The sequence below is a fragment of the Calypte anna genome, chromosome 2 (assembly GCF_003957555.1).
Source record: "Calypte anna isolate BGI_N300 chromosome 2, bCalAnn1_v1.p, whole genome shotgun sequence".
NCBI lineage: Eukaryota > Metazoa > Chordata > Aves > Apodiformes > Trochilidae > Calypte > Calypte anna.
The window spans coordinates 60,506,110-60,528,604 of NC_044245.1; the positions used below are offsets into that span (position 1 = coordinate 60,506,110).

Consider the following 22,495-nt stretch of genomic DNA (forward strand, 5'->3'; position numbering starts at 1 on the left):
GAAATTATAAGCAAGAGGATGTAGGCTGCATTAAAGGAAAAACATTAGAAATATGTTTTCTTTTGTGCAGATTAAGAGCAGACCTCGCTCTTCTGGCATGTTTACCAGCCCGCTCCTCGTTTGGGGAAAGTTTTACTGTGCTTGTTTTTCAGGATTATAGGTTTTTATAACCGTGCAACTTTGCAGAGTGAGCCTGGTAGAATCAAGTTATAATAAAACTGTGGCATCAATTTAAAAATCAAAATTAAGGTGTAAGACTCTGCTGGCAAACATACCAATGTCACAAACCTAGCAACAGAATGTTTGTCAGCAGTACAGGACTTCTTTGAGCTGTTTGGAAAGGTAAAGCTAAATTCTGGAAATGAGAGACAGGACCTGTGCAGTTTGCAAAAGCCTGAAATAACACCATCATTCTGCTCTTCAATAAAATTATTACTGTACATAAAGGAATGTTTCTATATTGCATAAGCATATTGTTGTGCTTGCAGAGTGCTCCTCTGTCTTGCACAGTCAAATGATCTGTGAAGAGGCAGCACCTTCTAAACTCTGTCACCCTGTATTTAATGGAAAGAATACATATTGTTCTGCCAAACCTTTAAGCTCTGTGCTGTATCTACTTCATACCCTAGTGTTATGGTTTGAATTGGACTTTTTAAAAAGTTTTTGGAGCATGCAAAGAGAATTCTAAAAAATACACGGGGTTTATCAGTGAGCTGGATCAAGCCTTCCTTAATCTGTCACTGACAGCACAACACTGTTCTTACTGGTTTCACTCATGCACTGGGCACACAGTTTCTCTCTCCAGCTGTAGCCCTAGAGAGTCTCCAGCTGCCCAACACTTCCAGCTTTGAATCCAGCTTTGCTAATCCCCGACCAAACAATACTGCCTATGACAGAAAGAGAAATCTCTCTGATAACTCATTGCATGTGGATGTGTAAATAAATACATAATTTTATCTTTATCTGTATAAACCTCTATTAAATATACACATACTTTTTGCATATGTGCATATATAGATTAAAACTTATCTATATACACACATAAATAATTGCTTGCATGTTTATCTCTTTTTTTTTTTTTTTTTTCATTTACCCTTTAAAAATGCCATGAAAATATTCCTCATTTCCAGAAAATCAGGTTCTGACTTTTTCTAACAGAGTTGGTAGCCCTTATATATATGTTCCATTCCAGGAGTTGGTTACACAGTTCCCAAGTTCTCTTTGGTTGGGTTGTAGTGGTCCTTGGTTAATGCCATGGTCTTTGATCTCTTAGTAAAAATTCAGGCAACCATTGCTCTCCAAGTTCACTGTAAGTGGCTCAAACAAATCTCCTTTGCTTTATGCCTCCTTCACTGCTGGCACAGAAGGAAGATAATGTAGTGTTTGATTTGAGTGAGTGGCAGACACTTGACCTGCTCCAGCTTTTACAGTAAAGCTAGCAAGTGAGGACACCGACGCAGAGCTGGTGCCCAGTTTTGTTTGAACATTTGCTCTTCCATAAGGGTACATTTTCCGCTCTAAGTTTAAAGACCGTGTTTGTGAATTATTTCCATCAGCCTTCCCTTCCAGGAAATAGGTCAACATTTCACCTTTTCCCTTTACACTGACTTTACCCCTGCACACAAATTCATAACTGCACCTTTTTAATATCCGTTGGACTTCTTCTGTCACCTGGAGACCAAAACAAAACAAAACAAAGCAGTACAAAACAAACTATTATTTTTTGCCATTCACATAAAGTCAAACCGAGAACTCTGCACCCTTCCCCAGTTTACTTCTCTCTCATGAAATATGCATAAGGTAGAACGAACTAGCACCTAATGCTGCTCTTGGGCTCACTTAGAATTTTTTTAAGGGATTAAATTCCCTGACCAAACTGGAATCTGAGAAGCAGAACTTCTCATCTTGAGCTGAATAATTACACAGCCAGATTAAGCTCTAGCAGAAATCTGTAAATGAATTGTCTACTGTTCTAAGCTTGATTACTTCCAGTGTGATTAATTTACTCCAGAAGAACTTTTTATCCCTGGAGACTAGACAGGCATTTTGGATAAAGGACTGCAAGAGTTCATTGTGATTTTGAGAGGCAGAACAACAATATTCTCTGTCTGTGTATCTTTTCTGATCCAAAATATCCAAGGAATTTTTAAAGCTACATAAAATGCAGCAGGATGTAAATGGGCATAGATCCTTTCCTTGTTACCCTTATTCAGGCAAAATTCCCTCAGCACAAGGACTGGCCCATGCAGCGTTGGCATTTCCAGGCTTGCCTCCAACTTTGTGCAATGCCTCTGAGAATTCTGTTTCCTCTGATGGGAAATTATTTATATGAGGATTTTGTTGCCTCTGAGTACTGAAAAATATTTAATGGAAAACAACTATACCTCTGATGCTTGAATCATCTGAAGAATTTTGCCCTTTTCGTAAGGACCCCAAGATCAAGCAAGGCCGCAGTTTCTAAGTTGTCTTGAAAATGTAAGCATATCAAACAGGATTTAAATAAAGTTTACAAAATTGCCTCAGCATGCACTCACCTGAATTTTCCCCTGTACTCCAGTGCTATCCATCCGGCTAGCAACGTTTACAGTGTTCCCCCATATATCATACTGTGGTCTTCTGGCTCCAATGACTCCAGCAACTACCGGCCCGACGTTAATGCCTGAAATCAAAAAAATTACTTTGGTTTCAAAAACTACAGCATATTCTCCAAGGAAAACATGAAAACTGCAAAATAGATTTAACACAAGTGACTTAGGATCTTTCTGGCCATAGGACTTAACATGTCAACTAATGCCAGTTGGAATTCTGTATTCGTAAGTGGTTTAGAAACAACATAAAGACATTCACAGATATATCTTATTGGAAATGTTATGTGTGATAGACAGCACCAAAAAAAAAAATGGCCTCATCTGTGGTTTCTCTTTTCTTTGTTTGTTATAAGAAAAAAGCACTGGCAGCACAGAGTTTGGCTGTAGAATAATTGAGGATAAACTCTCAAAGATTTGCTTGAGGTTCATTGTGGTTGCTCATACAAAGCCTTTTAATGAAGATCTTCCAAGTGGCACAGAAATAGTGGCCTGGAAGACACAAGGAATGGAATAAGGGAAGCATGTGAGGTTGGCTGTCGTACTAGACAACTCAAATCAGGGAAACACTGGAAATAGATAGGAATGGCTCAAACATCTTTTTTGGGAAACCACAAGGCTCAATTCTACATTTCTGACTGATTTTGAAACCTTATTTGGAAGATAAAAGAGGATTTTTCTTCTGAGTGGGAGCTGCAGATACTAAAGCCTGCATGAGGTTCTGTGCAAGTGCTTTCTCAAGCAAGGTACGCAGAAGAATGGGGGTTAGATATTTGTCTTCTGCCCCTTTGTGAACCTGGAAAGATGAGTTGTAACACAGCTCAAAGAGAATTTGGGATTTATAACTTTTAGACTATACAGGAGGGCAAAGATTTATAACTCTCCTTTTGCTATTCTTAGATGTTTCAGGTCTTTCTCAATTTCTGCTGCTAGAAACCTCACTTTCCCCCTTGTCCAGCCCCTTCTCAAAATTCAACTATGAAAATATATAGAGAAAGAAACTGGAGAAAACCGTCTGTGTTAGAATATGCGATGGAATAAGAACAGGAGTGGAAATTGAAGATGAGAGGAATGCAGGGAAGGCAGGGGAGAACTTGATCTGTCAGAAGGCTGGGAGAAAGGACTCTGAGAGACAAGATGTAATAACATGTAAATTATTGCATGGGAAGGTGTGTATTGTGAAGACCAGAGGATTCAATTTGTTGGAGAAAACAGGAATGGCTGAGGAGGCCTGACATCTGTGAACAAAAAGCTCCCATCACAAAAGCTTTTGCAGTACAGTCAGTTTGTTTTCAGCAGCCTAGCAGTGCAAAGCAGTGTTAGCCAGAAGCCTGCATACACTAATAATATTGTATAAAATTATTGGTGCAGCTTTCCTTTTAGGGGTGGCTAGATTTAGTAAATACACTGGAACTGGACACTATTGCAATTCCTTAATACTGATGCTCCCCATACAGCCTTCTGACCTTCTGCATGGATGTAACTGTTCTGCTTAAGGAGGCTTTTCAGTTTTAATTATGAGTGCAAGATGAGTAATCCTTTGCAGAGAACACATGGTAAGCCAGCAATGTTCTGTTTGTGTGACAACTGCAGAAACATGACTTACCAACTCGTAGGACAAAGTCATTGTAAGACTGGTAGTTAATTTCATCAAGAACATCAAACATCTCTATTGCGAAATCTGCCAGTGTACTCAGATGAGAATAAATTGATTTTTTAGCCTAGAAACAAAGTAGTATTGCACATTAGATTTGTATGGTACAGGTAAAATACCAAAGTGATAAACAATGGAGATCTCAGACTAGGTGGCTTAGGAAAAAAATCTAACCTCTTTTGCTGTTTGTGAAAAGAAACTTTTGATGGTCACTAAAGCATATGCATTCTTTTCTCAAATATTGGATTTTTAATATTTTTTTTTAATTCTCCTCTCTCTCCTTTTGATTTCTGGGAAGAATTGAAAGCAAAAGTTCCCATGGCAAAGTAGTTCTGTTGCTAGAGAGCTGCAGATGTTTGTCATGAAAGTGGCAGGGAATATAACCCGCTTTCTTAAAAACCTGATTTGCCTGATGTTTATTAATAACTACAGTTTCTGCTCTCTTCTCCCTTTGGGGTTTTTCCTACCTCCCAGCTCTACAGGGTACATGCTGTTCCTATTGACAAAACTCCTGCTAGGTTTAATCTTGTGAAATGTAGTTCACCCCTATTTTCTTTCCTTTCTGGGCAAGCAGAAGTGATTTGTTATAAAATATATCTAAATTAACTAAAGCAAAAGAACCAGAAGGGATCAAATTAAATGCTGAACTTGTAAAAAATCTCGAAATACATATGAAAATAATTTTTGGAACTTCAGTTTAATTAAACTGTAGAACTCATTTTCAGAGGATAGTGTGGATTCCAGAAGTTAGCTAGATTCAAACATAATTACTGAAGCTTATGGAAGAAACATTTCCTACAAAGCACTAAATTATTTTATCTGTAGCTCAAGAATTTCTTAAGCAGCATATCATTATAAAGTGGAAAAGAAAGGTTTGCATGCTTGTCCTATAACTCATGCCCTTCCCCCAGCATATACATTGGCTGAAGACCGGGTAAGTAGAAGTGACCCCATTCAGTATGGTTGCTCTTCTGCTGCGCTCTTATTTTAATAAAAAAAAATTATTAATATTAATTCTTGAACAGATTTTCAAAGTGAAAGTGGGCTAAAGGTAGATTATGGCGAAAGAAAATAAGGGTCAGTGGCAGTGTAGCTTCAGTAGGGTGTTTCACAACAGGGCTGTGGCATCCAGCATGAGTTGACAGCTTGATAGGTTTTCGTCATGATGTGAGATTGTATAAATGAAGTACTTGATATTTGATGGGAATCTTGAGAAAAGGGTTTCTATTTGCTTTATTTGGATCAGTTTGGAAGGGTATCTTCATGTGGCTGTGAAATTTATAAAAATTAGAACAGTCCTGACTAAAAATTATGAAAGGCACCCTTGGGCCAGTCCCAAGTTTTAGGGAGAGTATTTTTATTTACCTGCCTGCGTCTCTGGCATTCTGCTTTTTGCAATGTCAAGTAGCCCTGCTCTTTTTCATCCTCACCAAGACAAAGGAAGAGCAAAAATTAAGTTTAAATAGCTGATGGCTACACTTCCAACAGGGAAGGAGGGCAATACCTTGATTTGGCTCACAGCCTGGATAAGCAAGAAGAAAGTCTGGAGGAGGGAGGGGGGAGTGTATAGTTTTATTTAATACTCTGATCTTCTTTATAGTCTGTATCCTTCAATTTCTGTGCTGCCCCATGGGTGCTTTGATTTCCTGCAATACCCTGCAGTGTTGCAGGAAAGAGGACTTGGTGACAAATACTGAATGTGCTGCAGGTGACGGATGCCTCTCAAAGGGATTATTGTCAAACACTTTTGAACCTACACTGAAGAACACCACAAAGTTAGGACCCTAGTGAATTCAGGATGCTGGTGAAATCACAGATGGAATTTCAAGGGTATTCACACCCACAATGCACTTACGCTGTGCAAAAAATATACAAAGAGCTTGGTTTGTGTGCTGCCCTCATGGTGTAACTGGCAAGCAATTATTTATTTAAACATCAAAGGAATGAACTAGGAGGACTGCACAGAGCATGACATCAAAACCACTCTGACAGAGAGGCAGTGTGCATTTACTGTAGTTACCTGCTGAATTCAAGCTGCAGAAACAGCAGTCCTGTAAAATATGAGATTTAAATATTTAACTTGATTAGGATAATCTGTTCTTATGTGTCTAAATATCCTCACTTTAGAGCACACTTAGTCCCATCCACTGCTTTCTGCTCATGTCCAAATCCTAGTATGAAATTGGTGGCTCACAATAAGAGGCTGTGCTAGATTTTCTGATGAAGCTGGGGTGCCCCTGGCAGAGGGGAGGCATTAGCACTTGAGTCTCTTCTGGCTTCTTACGGACACACAGAATTCCATAGGGCTGTGTGACAGCTGGCAGTGATTGTCTGCATGTGTTGGACTACCCAGGACCATCAGGCTTCTAATTACACAGATGCATGCTGAAGAAATAGATGGAAACTGCCAAAAGGTTGTGAATAATTTCTATTTGTTTGCATCACACGAACAGTGGGAAGCAGTCACAGATAAGCTGAAACTCCAAGTTAAAGTAAAAAATACTGGCTGTTTCATACAAGATCTTAGATCTTCTGGAATACAGAGTGTTAAATAAGTTCTGCCTGCACAGAAAAGATCATAAGTCACCCCAGGATTTCAAGAAATGGAGTCCCGTATAAGATATTCTGCAGTGACTAAAAATGTATTACTATCATAATCTCAGAGTGGTATTATCTCCAGTACTAGGCTAACTCAGCTGACCCTTCAGTTACCGACTATAAAATACAACAGATAAATGTGTCTAGGTTTTGGAACATATGCTGCCAAAGTTACCCAACAACACACTTGTTTTCAGGATTATAGTTCAAAGAGCATTTATAGCAGGCACGCAAGTATGCTGTTGCCTGTTTGCCTGAGATCACAAAGAACAAAATTGAAAACATTGATTTTTTTGCTTCAGGACCCAGAGGGCAAATATTTCATCATAAACAGAGTTTTTAAAATATCTTTTTGTAATGTGTAGATTTCTAGGAAAAATACAAAGAAAAGCATCAGTTGTAAAAACCCTCCAGAAAGTCAGTTGCATGTGATACACTCCTACGTAACTCAGTTGATTTCAATGTGGCCTTGTTTTTTATTTACTTAACAAGACTAATTGTTGCTACAATGTTCACAGGCAATCGTCTAGCCCTTTCTGGTGTCCAATTCAGTGTTATTTTGCAATGCTAAACCATATGCATGAGTATATAACATACATACATGCATATCAGAACAGGTAAGAGGTGTCTGGAAATTCTGGGCAGACAAGGGTCATGGATTGCTTTAATTTTAATTTATGCCTCATAATAATAATTTTTCATAAATTAATTCTATTGCTATCATTATTAATGTGCATAGTAACTTATATACAGCATACTCAGTATACTGTCCACAAGGTTCTCTGCTTTTCCAGATGCTGCATGCAAATCTAGCAAATCCCTGTACCAAGACAAACTTAAGCTGAGAAACATTCTCTCAAGTAGTAATGAAGATACAGAATTGTACCCCAGAACTAGTGGGTTGGAAATGACTGACTTTTTTTTATTGCTGAGTAATTAAAGCGATAAAAAGAATGCAAACAGTCGAGACAAAGAAGACCTGATTTGGAGTGATCAGGGTTAAGTGCAGCAATGTACCTAGCACTAGGTTTCTGTCAGTGATGGGGGTTGGGAGAAGATACTCGTGTTGCACCTAGTTTTGAGAATAAAAAAAAAAAAAAAAAAAAAAAAAAAGAACCCCCCCCCCATCCTCCCCATTTTTATATTCTTGTGTTAGTTTTGCTGTCATTCATTTGGCCTGGAGTCTTGCCATCTCTGCATCTTACAGGGCCATCTAAGATACTGGGTTTGAAACTGAGTTAGATTTATATGTTAATTTGCAGAGAGTCCAGAGATACAGACAATGAAATCCTAAACGAAGCCACATGAGCAACTGCTAGGATAAAATTTTTTCCTTTCAAGCTACAGTTGTGCTTTGAACCTCACATTTCAATTGTTGTAAATAACTAATACAAGTTATTTATAATCACACAGAGTTAGTTGTTTCTGATGTTCCTCTGAAAATTTAAGGAGAATGGTTCTTCCACAAATTACTGTTCTATAAAATCTTACCTTAGTTCCTGAAGTAGGTACAAGTCCCACAGCTGCCATATAGGTACTTCCAATTGTCTTGATCTTTTCTATGTCCTTATAATATTCTTTGTCCATAAGCTTTGTTTAAAACATAAAACTGTTAAATATTACATAATATTTTAGACAAGCAACAAGAAACTATGTGCAAGTTGATTAAGCCATATTAATTGTGGCAAGTTGCGGCTTGTCCACTTTGAGGTCGTTGAAAAGAACTACTGCTAACTCCCATTTTAATACTCTTCTTTTATTAGAGAAATTTGAGATTAGATACACATGCCTAAAAATACAAACTAGGCAATTTGGAAAAGCCAAAGGGACACAAACTACAGTTAAAAAGGAAGTTTACAGTAGAGGTTTATTAGGCAGTCCAAGATATGCAGACTTGCTCTCTGTTGATAGTAATTGGTAGAACTGGCATATTGAAAAGATAAAATGTTTAGACCTTACCTCATCAAAATCAGCAATAATTTCATTTAGCAGGCGTAAACATTCCACTCCCATATTATTGCCATCCAATTCAATGTAGAAATCGTTGAAATTTGGGATGGAAGCAAACATCACTCCCACTTGTGAATATGACTGGTAATAAAGGTCCTGCAGTTCATGAGCAAATATAATTTTTATTCTACATGATTGATCTACACCAGGCATAATGATTATGATATCTATTTTACTGACAAGCAATAGCTATGACAAAAGCCATCATTTTTGGTAGAGAGAAAGCCAGTCTTATTCAAAAAAAATGTTGAAAGATCTCTCCACACAAAAATACAAAAGAAAATTAACATGTAAGATATTAAACCCATTTAAAACAACTTAGACTTTTTCTCTGTTTAGACATGAAAGCAGTGGGCAAAATTTTTGTATAAAATCTTAACACCTGCAGAACTACTACTGTATGAGAAATAGAATTAACTTTTCTCAATTTTGCTTTGTAACTAAAATAGGAGACAGAACAATTGTGCCACGCAACATAAAATCAACCTTGCTCCTCTATGTCTTTACCTGAGTTGCAGAGTCCTGTAAGGTTTTTGCTTAAGAATTTGGGGGGATCAAGAAATGTAAAACCACTCTTCTGTGGTTAAAATACATTTATCCAGACTCTCAAGAGTAGTATCATGGCCATCACAGTTACTCCAATGCTGCAAGTATTGAAGCTGCACTTGGAGGATTAAGGCCTTCCTGAAGCACTTCATTTAACCACTGCAGCCTTTGATGTTAAAAGTTACTGTGTCTTCCTTGGGTGTGTACAGTTCTCTGCTTTTAACTTGAAATGGATGGGTTTGGTAATGGCAGCATATTTCAAGAACTAGAGTGGTTCATTGTCTGGCAGCTCATAAGCCATCATTCAGAACCAAACTGAGCTCAGGAAATACAGTATTAAACCCTAAAATGGTAAAGTGATTGAAAACAAAATTAGTTATTTACATGCAGACACTTAAGTGCACTGATGCTGAATTAACACAATGTTCCCTTATCCTGCTTTTATGTTAAAATTCCTCAGAGAAGGACACTGCAGTGACAGGAATAATTCAAACTGAATTCTTGACCACAACTTTTTACAAAGCTACTCCTTTTAACATGAATAAAACTTTTTAAGTCCAAGAATTTCTTGAAAATGTATAGGAAAGTGAATCAAGCTACAAAGGGTCACACTCATACAACATCACCATGAATTTAAATTTTATCTTGGTTTACCATATTTCTTGGATTAGACATAAGAAAGTGCTGTGCAACGTGTGCTGGCAACAAGTTGAAGAGAATTCTTTTGTTATCCAGTTTGACTCTTTCCATATCATCTCTCTCTTCTTCTGCCTGTGTGAAGAAGAAAAAGAGCCTTTTCAAAAAGCAAAAAAATTAGCTGAAGCCATTAAATTACCTCGAGTCCTGTGTCCAGTTCTGGGCCCCTCAGTTCAGGAAGGATATCGAGGTCCTGGAGCAGGTCCAAAGGAGGGCAACCAGGCTGGTGAAGGAACTCGAGCACAGACCCTATTAGGAGAGGCTGAGGGAGCTGGGGGTGTTCAGCCTGGAGAAGAGGAGGCTCAGGGGAGACCTCATCACTCTCTACAACTCCCTGAAAGGAGGGTGTAGCCAGGGGGGGTTGGTCTCTTTTCCCAGACGACTTTCAACAAGACAAGAGGGCACAGTCTCAAGTTGTGCCAGGGGAAGTTTAGGTTGGATATTAGAAAGAATTTCTTTACAGAGAGAGTGATCAGACATTGGAATGGGCTGCCCAGGGAAGTAGTGGATTCTCCGTCCCTGGAGATATTTAAAAAGAGACTGGATGTGGCACTCAGTGCCATGGTCTGGTAACTGCAACGGTGGTTCAAGGGTTGGACTCGATGATCTCTGAGGTCCCTTCCAACCCAGCCAATTCTATGATTCTATGATTCTATGAAATAGCTTTTAATACATTCTTTGAAATTAAACTGTGCAAAATTATGGCTGTAATGTAGAGTGAGAACAGCTCTCCATACCAGGTTTTTACATCAGGGCAAAATCTCTTGAAATACTTCATAATGAAGTCAGCTTCTCTGGGTCAACCACTACTTTCAGCCAAGTGTATTGGTGTTTTCTGTAGTTCTCTTTTCTCTTATATAGGCCTTGATATTTTTACAGACTAAAAAGCTACAACAATCCCACCTAAGTCACATTGGCATTGGAGGACAATTATTTCTTGGGTAGGTGGAGCCAGTGACAGTAGTATTTACTCCACCTTCAAAATTGAGAAGCCTGGACAATCAGCAGTGTTTAAAGGAAATCTACATCATTTTGCAGTAAAATGGTAAAAAAAACCAAACTGGTAAAACAGTAACTCCAACAGTGAAAAAAAATGTTTTAAAATTGAACTTCCTTAAGAATAATATGCAATTAAACCCCTCACATTTTATTATGAAAAACAGCATTTCTAGAGTGGTTTTTAATTACTCTGGTATTTGTCATGAAAACATATACAGTTCCTGCACACAGAAATTTCTGTGCACACCAGCAACAGAAATTCCATGATTTATGTGAAGTATAGTATCAAGAAAGAGTACCTAGGGGTTAAGGCAGCTGAGAGGCTTAATCCAAGATACTGGTATCTCATTGCAAGTGTCTTGATTTACAAGAGTTAGTTGGAATTATGCATTAGAGAACAATTCTAAAAGTCAGACATCTTACTGAGAAAATACTGAACATCTAGGGATCTCACTTGGGACTCCCAGGTGTGCAAATTACAGCCTCATCCTTATAAGTCTTCTGCAAAACTACTTCTCTGGAATTTGGTCCTTGTTAGAGTGACATTTGGCCCTGCATCTGATTTTGATTACACAAGGTTTGATGAGTACCATTATAATTATTCTCACAGAAATCACAACTTATTCTTTCTTCTTCAACCACACTCAAAAAACTGTAACATGAATCTGACATGACCCACAAATGATGTTTTTCTACTTACAGTCAACAGAACAGAGGAAAGCCAAATTCTCAGGCAATATTGAGAAATTACAGCCATGTAAACCACTGAAGAAGTTGCTGTAATCTTGGTTGGTGTCACTTTTATATCTAGAATATACTATGTGGATCTTTTACAAAGTCCATATACTTTTTTCACTGTCCTGTCTAAGTAGCAGAAAACCAGTCACCTCTTAACTTTATATAGCCTTAGAATATTTTTATCATGTAGTTCTCTTTTTTCCATGACAAAATGGAAACAACCTTTTTATTCAAATCACACAGTCCGCTTTGCCTTGCAGCTTACTTCTGTATTCTTAAATTTATTTACAAGTAGAAAGAATGATGAAAAATAACAAATTCCAAGTCCTTTAATTTCTTTATCAGAATCAGAATTTGTTCCAGAGCTGAAATATCAGTAAACATTAAATAGCAGTTAAAGTCTACAAGAAATACACCTGAAATTTTTATTTTAAGCAAGTACCTATTTCCTGGTCATGAGCTGTTTTCCTGACACTTTTTTTTGCTGTTTATATTTCACATGCTGTTTTTCTTAAAATATCCTTCCCCTACTTAGGTGGAATAACTCTGCCTCTGACTTACTGGTGTCTATGAAAATATGTGATGGCCTCTCATGTTTAGTCTGAATGTTGGAATTTAAAAGTTCTGTAAGTGTAAATAAAAAGCCTTTTCCATCTGAAAATCCAAATCAAACATACAACTCCATTTTTACATCACACTGGAATATGGGAAATTTTACTCTGACAGCAGCAAGTTGATTTGCAAACTGAATTTTGCTTTGAATTAAAAATCCATTTGGGACTTGCTTATCCATGCCTTTATTTTTTGAGTAAGAATTATTTTTTTTACTTTCTTCCTAGGGATATTTTAAGGCTCTCGTTTAAGCTCCCAACACAATATGGGGCAGAACAGCAGCCTAAGGAATAACACACCTTTGGGACAGGGTGTAGAGATTTCTGGGCAAGCCAAAGTAATCAAGCAGGGATAGATAAGGGGAGTAATCAGTTTGATGCATTGTATGGATACTGATGTTTGTCAATCACTAGCAGATGCTCTTCATTTCTGATGTGTGATCAGATTCCTCTGCCTTGCCCAGCTGTGGACCAAAGACATGACTGAGAAGACATGTCATGAGAAGACACGATTGAGAAGGTTCTCCAGCAAACATTACATTTCCTATTACTGTGTATAATTCACAACAAAGGTTTTAGAGCAAGGCACAGCACAAGGATAAAGCTGCCAGTACTGAAGCAGACCCTGGTAATCTTTGTCATGTTGCTGTAGTTCTGTCCAGACTTTGGCACATAGAAGTAAAAGAAAATTCTAATACAGCAACATAAAATAAATAAGAAAGGACAGTTTAGCCTGTTGGTTTTCTGGTTTCCTTCTGTCAGAATCTTAAGGCATTCATGGGTTTTCTCTTTTTTTAAAATCTTGGTTCAATATGGTCATGAAACTACTGGGAGAGCAATGCCCATGATACTACTTTGTGTCTGCAGGTATGGGCGTGACAATATTCACAATAATATAACAAGAGAAATGGCTAAGAGGCTGTGAACTGAGCTCTTCAGTGAAGAGCTAGTGGCTAAAACTAAATTATCCAAGTCACGACAGGAGGTGTTGCAAAATCCTCTAAGAACTGGAAAAGGCCTCAAGGATGTCACCACTGCTAAGAAACACAATAGAAGCTACATTTCCAATATGCCTAGGAAGTGTTTCTTCCCTTCTTCAGATGCAAAATTATGAACCAAGGTTTTGACTCTGATATGGTCCAGGGAGGGAAGTAAACTGATTACTGGTATTTTTGGACCTTTTTCCAGCTTCCTGCTTTCTGCCCTTCAGGGGGATGCAATGAAAACTTTCTTTCCTCCTTGTGACTCCTGAATTCCCCGTGCTTACTCTTTCAGGAACTGAGATAAAAGGATGTGTAGGCATCACCCTTTCCCAGGCAAAACAGATACTGGAAAGGAAGGAGTACTTGGGGCTGGAGAAAGATTTGAAATAGCCCAGAACACAGGTCTTTACATTCCCAGTGGAAAAATGACACAGACAGCTAAATGGCACCCAAACCTCTCTCTGTTTGTCCCTATTCCTACTGGTCAATTAATGAAAGCTGCTCTATAATATTTATGCAACAGCTATTGGCTTAAAACCCAAAGCAGATTATTATGAACATTAACAAGAAAGAAAACCCATAGGAATGATAAACAATATTTTTCATATTTCACTTTTTGTTTGTACCTGCTTGGCATTTGTGGCAGTTAGATCATTTTGTAAAACTTAACTGTGTTTGCAGAGCTGAAGTATTTAAAAGCAAGCTTTGTTTTTCCTTCAGACCTGGTGACAAAATTTATAATGTTCTTTGGTGCTGCAGCTTTTGACCTTGATGTAATTAGCAGCTATTGCATTTAAAAAGTTATGCAGCATCTCACAGTTTTTACAGTGCTGGTAATTGGTTATTCATCTTCTGTTCATAAAGTGCTCTGAGCTGTTGTATCACCAGAGCTATCAGGTGACAATTTATTATAGTCTTTCAGTACTTAAAGAGGACCTATAAGAAAGAAGGGGACAAAAATTTTACCAGGGCCTGTAGTGACAGGACAAGGGATAATGGTTTTAAACCATTTAAACCAAGGGAAAACGGTTTTAAAGAGGGTAGATTTAGACTAGATATTAGTAACTTTTTTTTTTTTTTTTTTTTTTTTTTTTTATTATTTTTTTTTTTTTTTAATAATGAGGATTGTGAAACACTGGAATAGGTTGCCCCGAGAGATGCCCCATCCCTGGAATTGTTCAATGTCAAGTTGGATGGGGCTTTGAGCAACCTGATCTAGTTGAAGATGTCTGCTTAATGAAGATGATCTGGCCCTTTCCAACTGTCACCATTCTATGATTCCATTATAATAAGCAAAAAAATGCTGTAGCAATGCCATTGACTGAAGTTGCCACATGAAATCTACTGCTTAAACATAGGGCTATAAAGCATCTGAGAAGATTTTTACAGAATCAGCCCCACAATGGGCTTTACTAAAAGCACACAAACCAAGTGCTTACAACTTCCAGAATAACTACTGACTCTGAAATTCTCTCCTTTGTAAGCCAGTGACTGAGAAACTTCCTAAAAATCCATGTTTTACCATACTGACACATGTTTCACAAAGCAGTGGCTGGCTACTGGGAGTCGTGAGTCTCCAGCTCTGGTAGTGGTTCACTCAGTTCAGTGTTTGTGCAAAGAATCAGCGCACTCAGTAAAACCAAAGAAAATCTCCACAGTTCTCGACCATTGCAATAAGTCAGTAGGCTTTCTAAAACTTGTGCTACAAAGAATGTAACCAAGCTAAGTCAGCATGCTTAAGTGGTTAAGTAGTACTGTATCTGTAGAGAAACATGACCAAGAACACTGTTCAACCCCATGCATGGCTTCTGCAGTCCAGAAGCTAGAGGAAACTGTTATTCAGAAATGTGGTTTTTACCCTTGTCCCTATTCTTGAAGGTTGTTCAATAATTAGTGACTTGGAGATCACTGACTATTCAAAGGCAGTTTTAATTGATGTTTCCAATCAACAGCCTTCCCAGAGCTTTTTAGTATTAAGATTTTCACTGTGCCAAAGACCCTAATTAATGTGAAAATAATGTTTCATTTATTTATCCATTTGAATGGGCAAGTATCTTAAGCATTTCTGTGACACTCATCAAAATGGTACATCTGCATGTTATGTTAATTAGTGCTGTATTAATTTATACCCAATATATGGAGTGGGAACCAGAACAACACTCCTTCCAACATGTTATCCACTATTTTTTGTACAAGGAATCCATGTGGAATTATGAAGAACAAATGTATATGCCCAGATAACCAATGAGGCCAAGCATGTACCCAGCATAATAATTTCAAAGAATACTAGTAATGTGATACTTAATTTCTCAATTTTCTACCCACACTTATTTTTTTCCTTTTTATGATTATTATAATGCTAATCTCACAGACAAGATAGCACCTTATAAGTACTGGATTTGCAACAGAAATATCTGAATATGAGATCTGATCTTCTCAGATGGAAAGCACTTTTTCAAATGGCACAGAAGATGATGCTGGACATTACTGAAATTTGATAGGCAACTCATTATTGTCCTTTACAGTAAGTGCACAATGGTTTTTTAAATGTATTTCTGTAAAAACTGGACTCAAGAAAACAGAAAAAAAGTTTGTATTTCTTCCTTTACTATTATCCAAAACAAACTTCTGAGTCTGAGAGTCTGTGTGAGAGTCTGTCAATACTGCAGGGCACAGGAGAAAAATCAGATTAAGTGGTTGTGCTCTGTTCATTCAGTTAAATAGCCCAGCGTCCACAGAAATTATAGAACAAGATAAATCTAAATAATAAAGGAGATACGACATGATCTTGGACATGAAGACAAGCACAAAGTCTTAACAGAGCTTAACTGGTAGGCTGAAAAACTTCAAGAGCAGAAGGTAACAGAGTTCATCTATTCTTGAATTCTCCATTCTAGGTAACATAGTAAAGTTAGGGATGAGTTTAATCCATGGGTTCCAGTCTTGATTTTACACTTAAGAGCAATCACTGCAATGTGCAGTCCTCTTAACAACATAGTTAGTAGGGTGTAAGTGAGAACCAGATGTGACCTCTGTGAACTACAAGACTGTAAGAGTGTAAGTTTTATAAAAAAAAGGCAACTCCAAAATTCCACTAAAATTTACGTCTTCTTCAACTTTCTCTTTCCCTCAGTGGCCAATGGTAAACACTATGGAAGTGGGAACTCAACTGCTGAGAGGCATGGCAGGAGTTAAGACATTTTGTGATACCCCTACTTAAGATTAATATAATTTCCATAGATTTTGCTGTGATTAGGATAATTAGGAAATACATTTTCAAAAAAAAGTCCATGCACTTGATACCTAAATAAATTTTTGCTCTTCCCTTGCCAGTGTTGCACAGTTTCATAAATGACACGGGTATAAGTATTTCCTTTTATCAGTTTAATTTCCTTCTTTTCAGTTTACCAGAACATCAACTTATTTTCAACCCTTTCTGTATTATAAGATGAAAGAAACCCATGGATTTAAATTCTTTATCTCAAGTTTATATTGCTAACAGTCAATTCAAAATACTCTCTATTAATAATGAACCGTATATACACATATATGACTTTATTAATAATATTCTGTTAAGGGAACAAGGACAAACAAAGTAAGAATCATTACTCCAAAGCAAAACAATTTTATAAGTCTGTGGGGAGAACCTCTAATATTTTTTCTCTGTAAACACCAACGGACATGAAAAATTTTGAAAATGTTCTAGTCTAATTAATTTGTTCTGCAAAAATTTGCAAGCCAATTCAAAAAGTCAGACATCATTTTGTGTGCACAAACGTTAGAAAGAAAAATCCTGTGACTTACCTGCACAGCCCAGAGGTAGTCCAGACGCAGCTTCAAGTCCACCTGTCTGGAATGCAGTGCCAAAGCACAAGAAAATAGCAAAATGGCAAGGATTGGTTCATAGCCACGCATATAAAAGGAGCCACCTCTTAAAAATAAAAGGAAGGTAAACAGATTATTACAAGTTGTCTAATATGTAACACTGCATATTTTTAATTAAATTTTAAATTAAATTTTTATTTTAGAACATATGGGTACTCCCTAATCACTAGTTTTTTCTGAAAAGGCTCATATGGGTAAGGATATGGGTAAATGTGATCACTGCATCACACCAACATTCAATTATATGAGGATTTTATAATGCCTTACATTATGGTAATGTGTATGCACAGTTTTAATTAGGAAATATAAAAACACTTAAAAATCCAAAAGCTTAAATTAAATTGGAATTGTTTGAGGGCTGCTCAAGTATGGAAATGTTTAGCAGTGTTTTTCTAGTTCATATTACAATTAGACTGACAAGTGTTCAGCTGAGGTATGTTAGCACGAAACTACAGAATGAGGCAACAGCTGTTAGTTCCCAAAATCTTATCTCCTGTTGATGTACATTACTACATCCTGCAATTGCTAGGGAAAGGATAGCCTAAGTATTTCTTATGCTCTACTGAGTAAATGTTGCCCTAAGCAGCAGTGAACGCTAGAGAACAGTTCACAAGATGAGTAGTCAATGTTGTTACTATCTACACAGGAACACATTTCTTTAACTTTACATGGTACCTACCCCACTGCTTTTCTGTAATCACTGAGTTCCAGAATAACTATGTACAAAATTGTAACAAAAAGCAGAAGGATCATTTTTGGCAAAGAAGATACACGTAGAAATATTGCCAAGGTGAGAGTGCCCACTACACAGGAAAGGAAAGCATAGTGGGCTGTGTCACATGGAAGTTCATTCATTGTTTTATTTGTTCCACCAGGAGAAATTATAACTATTGAACTGCTGGAATTGGTATTCCAAACCCAAGGCATACAGCCAACCTAGAAAAGACAGGAGAGGCAAAAAAGGAGAAAATTAAATACGAAATAAACAGAAATGCAGCTGCTATGGATGCTGACTCTAGTTCATTTCTGATTGGGAAAATATGGCTGTGGAGTTCCCATCCAGGTCACTGCTCTAATAAAAATCTCTCTCCTTTTCCCATAATGCTTTACTCACTTTTAGATGAGGGACACTCTTTGTTCATTAGATACCAGTAAGGTCTATACTTAGTTGAATAGTGCTCAAAACCAACATAATCCCGCAAAAATTCAGGAACTTCAGTAAACATTGTAGGTAAATGTGGCTATGTGGGTTCTTGCACAGAGCACAGAAAGAATCACAGAATGGTTTAGGTTGGAAGGGACTTAAAAGATCATCCAGTTCCAACTCCTTTGCCATGGGCAGGGACACCTTTGACTAGACCAGGGGTTTTGTCTTAATGACTATGCAAATTTTATCGATTTCAATTAAACAAATATAAAATAAAATGCATTTTAATATTTAACTGAAAAGCTAAACATGAATGATATCTGTTCTTGACTTCAGGGCTACTGCAGATTAAAACACGTCTTAGCTTTAATTATCCCTGCCACTTCAGTAAGCCAGAGAGTTCCATTTGCTCCCTTGACTGGGAAGTAAGAAAAATGTTGTAGTGCATTTGCTATGGGAAGTCTGAGGAAATTTAACCTGCTTCTTCCAAAGTCAATGTCATGTACACATTTCAGAGCTGTTATCCCAGGATGGGAGGAATTTCTGGCAAAGAGTGCAGATCCCTAGAGCTACACTTCTAATTCCTTTCCAACCTTTCACCTCTTATGAAGGGAGAGGACAAGAGCATAAACTGGGAGAACAGGATGGTTGTGTGAAACCGATTTTAACAGGTACTGCTACATATGCCCTGCCCTGTACTTCAGCTTCTCTTTTGAAGTGTGTTATTAGACCTCTTTATTTCATCCTACCCACTGATAATGAAATTTTATAGCATGCTGTAAAATAACTCACAACCTGAAAGGTTATTAAGCAACACATTTTACATGGGGTTGCTGTAATTTTAAAAAGCTATAATAAAAGGTGAGTTAAACTCATAGTGGATAACATTAAGAAATGAGAAAATTAAGAGAAAAAATCAATTTAATGTGATTTTGTTCAATATACTTGAAAATGCTATTCATACTAAGCTCATGTGAAAACAGAGGCTGAAGCCTGAAGGCTTCATAAACATTGTGCAATTCATCCAGGAAAACACTATCTTCTCTACAGCTAAGAGTGAAACCTCAACACCTAGCTTCTCTGCTAGCTGAGAATTCTAGAGGAATTACTTTGCTGGAACTAATTAGTACACTCATTAAACATTTCTCCTAAGTTTTTCAATGGTTACAGACTAATTTTGTGTTGATAAAGTTATATTTATGACCTACTCTAAATTTTACCTGAGTTATCACTCCCTTGTTGGAGCACAGAATTCTATTCTGCCTTCTTCCACCAATGGTCAGTGTTGCCTTAGGCCTTATGGTGTCTGTTTCTCATTTTCACCATCTTTAAGTGGCAACAATTGTTCTTTTTTTCATTTGGTCTACCAGATCTATGGGGGCTGATCCACAAAGGTTCCAGTTGTCATATTAATCTCAGTCCCCAAATCAGAAACACAAAACTTTCTGAGATGCTAGCTAGCCTGGAGGCACTGCACATCATTGTGCATTTTGGAATTAAATGTACATTAAGAACAACGTATCTGTTGTGCTATTAGGGTTGCTTTACCCAGACAGCTGATGTTCAGGAATTCTCAGAAATCTTGGAACATTAGTAATTCTTGGTACCTCTCAGGGCATTGGAATTCATAAGCAAAGGGATCCTCTGCCCATTCTTTTAATTTCAATAGAATTTCTCAGGGTAGATCCAGGGTCAAGTGAATAAACAAAATAGAAAATAAGGGTCTTGGCATCTCAGTTAGTGCTGTGAATTGCTCATGAAATCCCTCTCTGGGTCAGAACACTTTGCCTAAATCCTACAGAAGGCAATCTACTTTCTCAAGATGTCCAGTTGTGTTTAGGGTGCTATTTTGTGTGTGGATTCTTCCCTCTGGGTACCCTAACATGTTCAGTTAATTAACATTATCATCCAGAATGTTGAAATTGTGCACTAGGAATCTGACAAGGTAAATGCCAAATACTTTTGTGGAAGTTTAAATACCATCTGACATTCATGTCCACCATGTAGAATTAGCTTCTAATCTACAGTAAAAGAAACTCAATTTTTCAGAAGTATTGAACAAGTTCACTTCATACAAGAGAAGCTTCCTAGACAATGTTACACAATACTGTCCAAAAGATCTCTTTATGCAAAAAAGATCTCATTACCTTTTCTAATCTGCCTGGATTAAAAATATCCCCCTATTACTACATAACAATATGTTCTATAAGTTGCCATATAGAAGTATGTAATGTTGGTTAACACCATGCCTTTTCTGTCACAAAATATTAGTCATTATCCTATCAAGTAAGTGGAACATTAAAAAATAGATTTTCAATAAAGTGTATCAGATTATGTGATACTAAAGTTTAATATAAAAAATTCTGTAAGTGTTATCTGTATATTTGCTTTGCCATTCCTAATTCAGCACCCTGACTCAGGGCAGTGAAAATTCAAGTTATAGCAAAGAGCTTTAAATTTGAGGAAACATGCTTTACAAGCATGAATACTAAAGAGTAGGAATACACCAGATGAGAATATGGAATGTGTTTAATGGATCCCTACCAGGTTGTTCTTCAAACAGAAAGCTAAATTAAGTGATACTTGATTTAAATACTCACCACACATCCTTGAGCCACGGAGTATATAAGGATCACAATAAAAATACACAAAATGGTACGAATTTGTATTGTCAGGCACCCTGGAAAACACTAAGGAAAAAAAAAAAGATTTATAAATAAAAGAATTTAAGATATATTTTGAAGTGGGTTTGTTATTTTAAGTAGTCCATAAAAAGAAGTGAATAAAGGATACAGAATTTTTTCCTGCACTGCAAATTACAAAATAATGCAGTTATTATCGTACACATGTGTGGGTTTTTTTAATGGCAATTGTATTTTTTTGGGTAATAAATGTGAAATTATTATTACTATACATTGTGTCTCACTACAATTAAAACTCTTTGAAAGGATGTGTGCTCATAATTCAAATAATAAAATACGATGATATTTGATTTTTTTTTCCATGGGGAAAAATACCCAAAGCACCTTTTGCTTTGCAAATCATCAGCTACAAATAATGATGCAAGAGATCATATTGTGTTAATGTAGAATATCAGAGTGGTATTTGTGTCTTTGCTATAATTGTCAAGTTAAATGCCAAAGTAGCTTTAATTGCCAGAACTCATTAAAAATCCTGACTTTGTCAGAGTAGAAAAAGCAGCAGAGAACAAAAATGTGGTGGAATGATCTTGTGAATCTCGTGCTCATTTCCATTTTTACCTTGATTCCACCACTGTGAAGTATAAAGTGCTTGTTCATGTATGATCGTATATGAAGCCAGTGACAGAAGGTGAGAGAGGAAGGTTAAGTTTGTCTCCAGTACTTATGCTTGTTTGTGTCATACTGATCTACTCTGGTTTCTGAGAAAGCTGCTTTTCACCCTTTGTATTAAGAATGTTTGGGGCATCTATTATCCACTGGATCCACGACACAGCTTTCAGACCACAGGCTATCTTCCAGTGTCTTCAAGAGGCAAGAATCAGCTCTAAGAGACAGTCAGATTTAAAGGGTGAACAAAAGATGTCCCTTAAAATGAGAGGGCTCAGACTCAGCAAGGCTGAATTTGCCTTAAGATAAATGGAGCAAACAAACACCTAATTTTTGAATGAAAGTCACCAGTCCTGAAGAAAAGCTGTTGAGTTCATGGGTATCCTCATCAAAAGCACAGCTTCCAGCAGGCAGCAAAGCACCCACGGAAAGCAGTTTCTGTGGCCTTGTCACACTGCAGTGAGTTCTTCCTTCTTAGGGCATGGACTTGGCATTTATCCATGTTGTATTTCATAGTATTTCTGTTGCCCCTTTTTTTAGGCCAAACCTATCTAGGCTTCCCTCAGTGGTCATCACAAAAGTGTGTTGTCATCACAAAATCAGTCACCTGAAAATTTGGTATGAGCACACTCCAAGCCTTTCTTCAGGTCAATGATTAAAATATACAACAGGAAAGGTCCTGGGATAAACTCCTGTGGTAACCCCCTTATCACTGGCTTCCATGTAGAGTATGAC

General features: G+C 37.2%; 1 protein-coding gene across 1 annotated transcript in view; it reads right to left on the reverse strand.

The window, feature by feature from the left end:
* Positions 1-1,338: 1,338 nt before the first annotated feature.
* Positions 1,339-22,495, reverse strand: part of ADCY1 (adenylate cyclase 1) — a 139,239-nt gene continuing 118,082 nt past the window's right edge. The window contains exons 12-20 of the mRNA XM_008497154.2: positions 21,053-21,142; positions 17,985-18,241; positions 17,225-17,351; positions 10,048-10,164; positions 8,797-8,943; positions 8,329-8,427; positions 4,192-4,306; positions 2,535-2,659; positions 1,339-1,671 (exon numbers count right to left, since the gene is read on the reverse strand). Coding sequence (XP_008495376.2) covers positions 1,339-1,671; positions 2,535-2,659; positions 4,192-4,306; positions 8,329-8,427; positions 8,797-8,943; positions 10,048-10,164; positions 17,225-17,351; positions 17,985-18,241; positions 21,053-21,142 — 1,410 coding nt within the window. The remainder of the gene's footprint in view (positions 1,672-2,534; positions 2,660-4,191; positions 4,307-8,328; positions 8,428-8,796; positions 8,944-10,047; positions 10,165-17,224; positions 17,352-17,984; positions 18,242-21,052; positions 21,143-22,495) is intronic.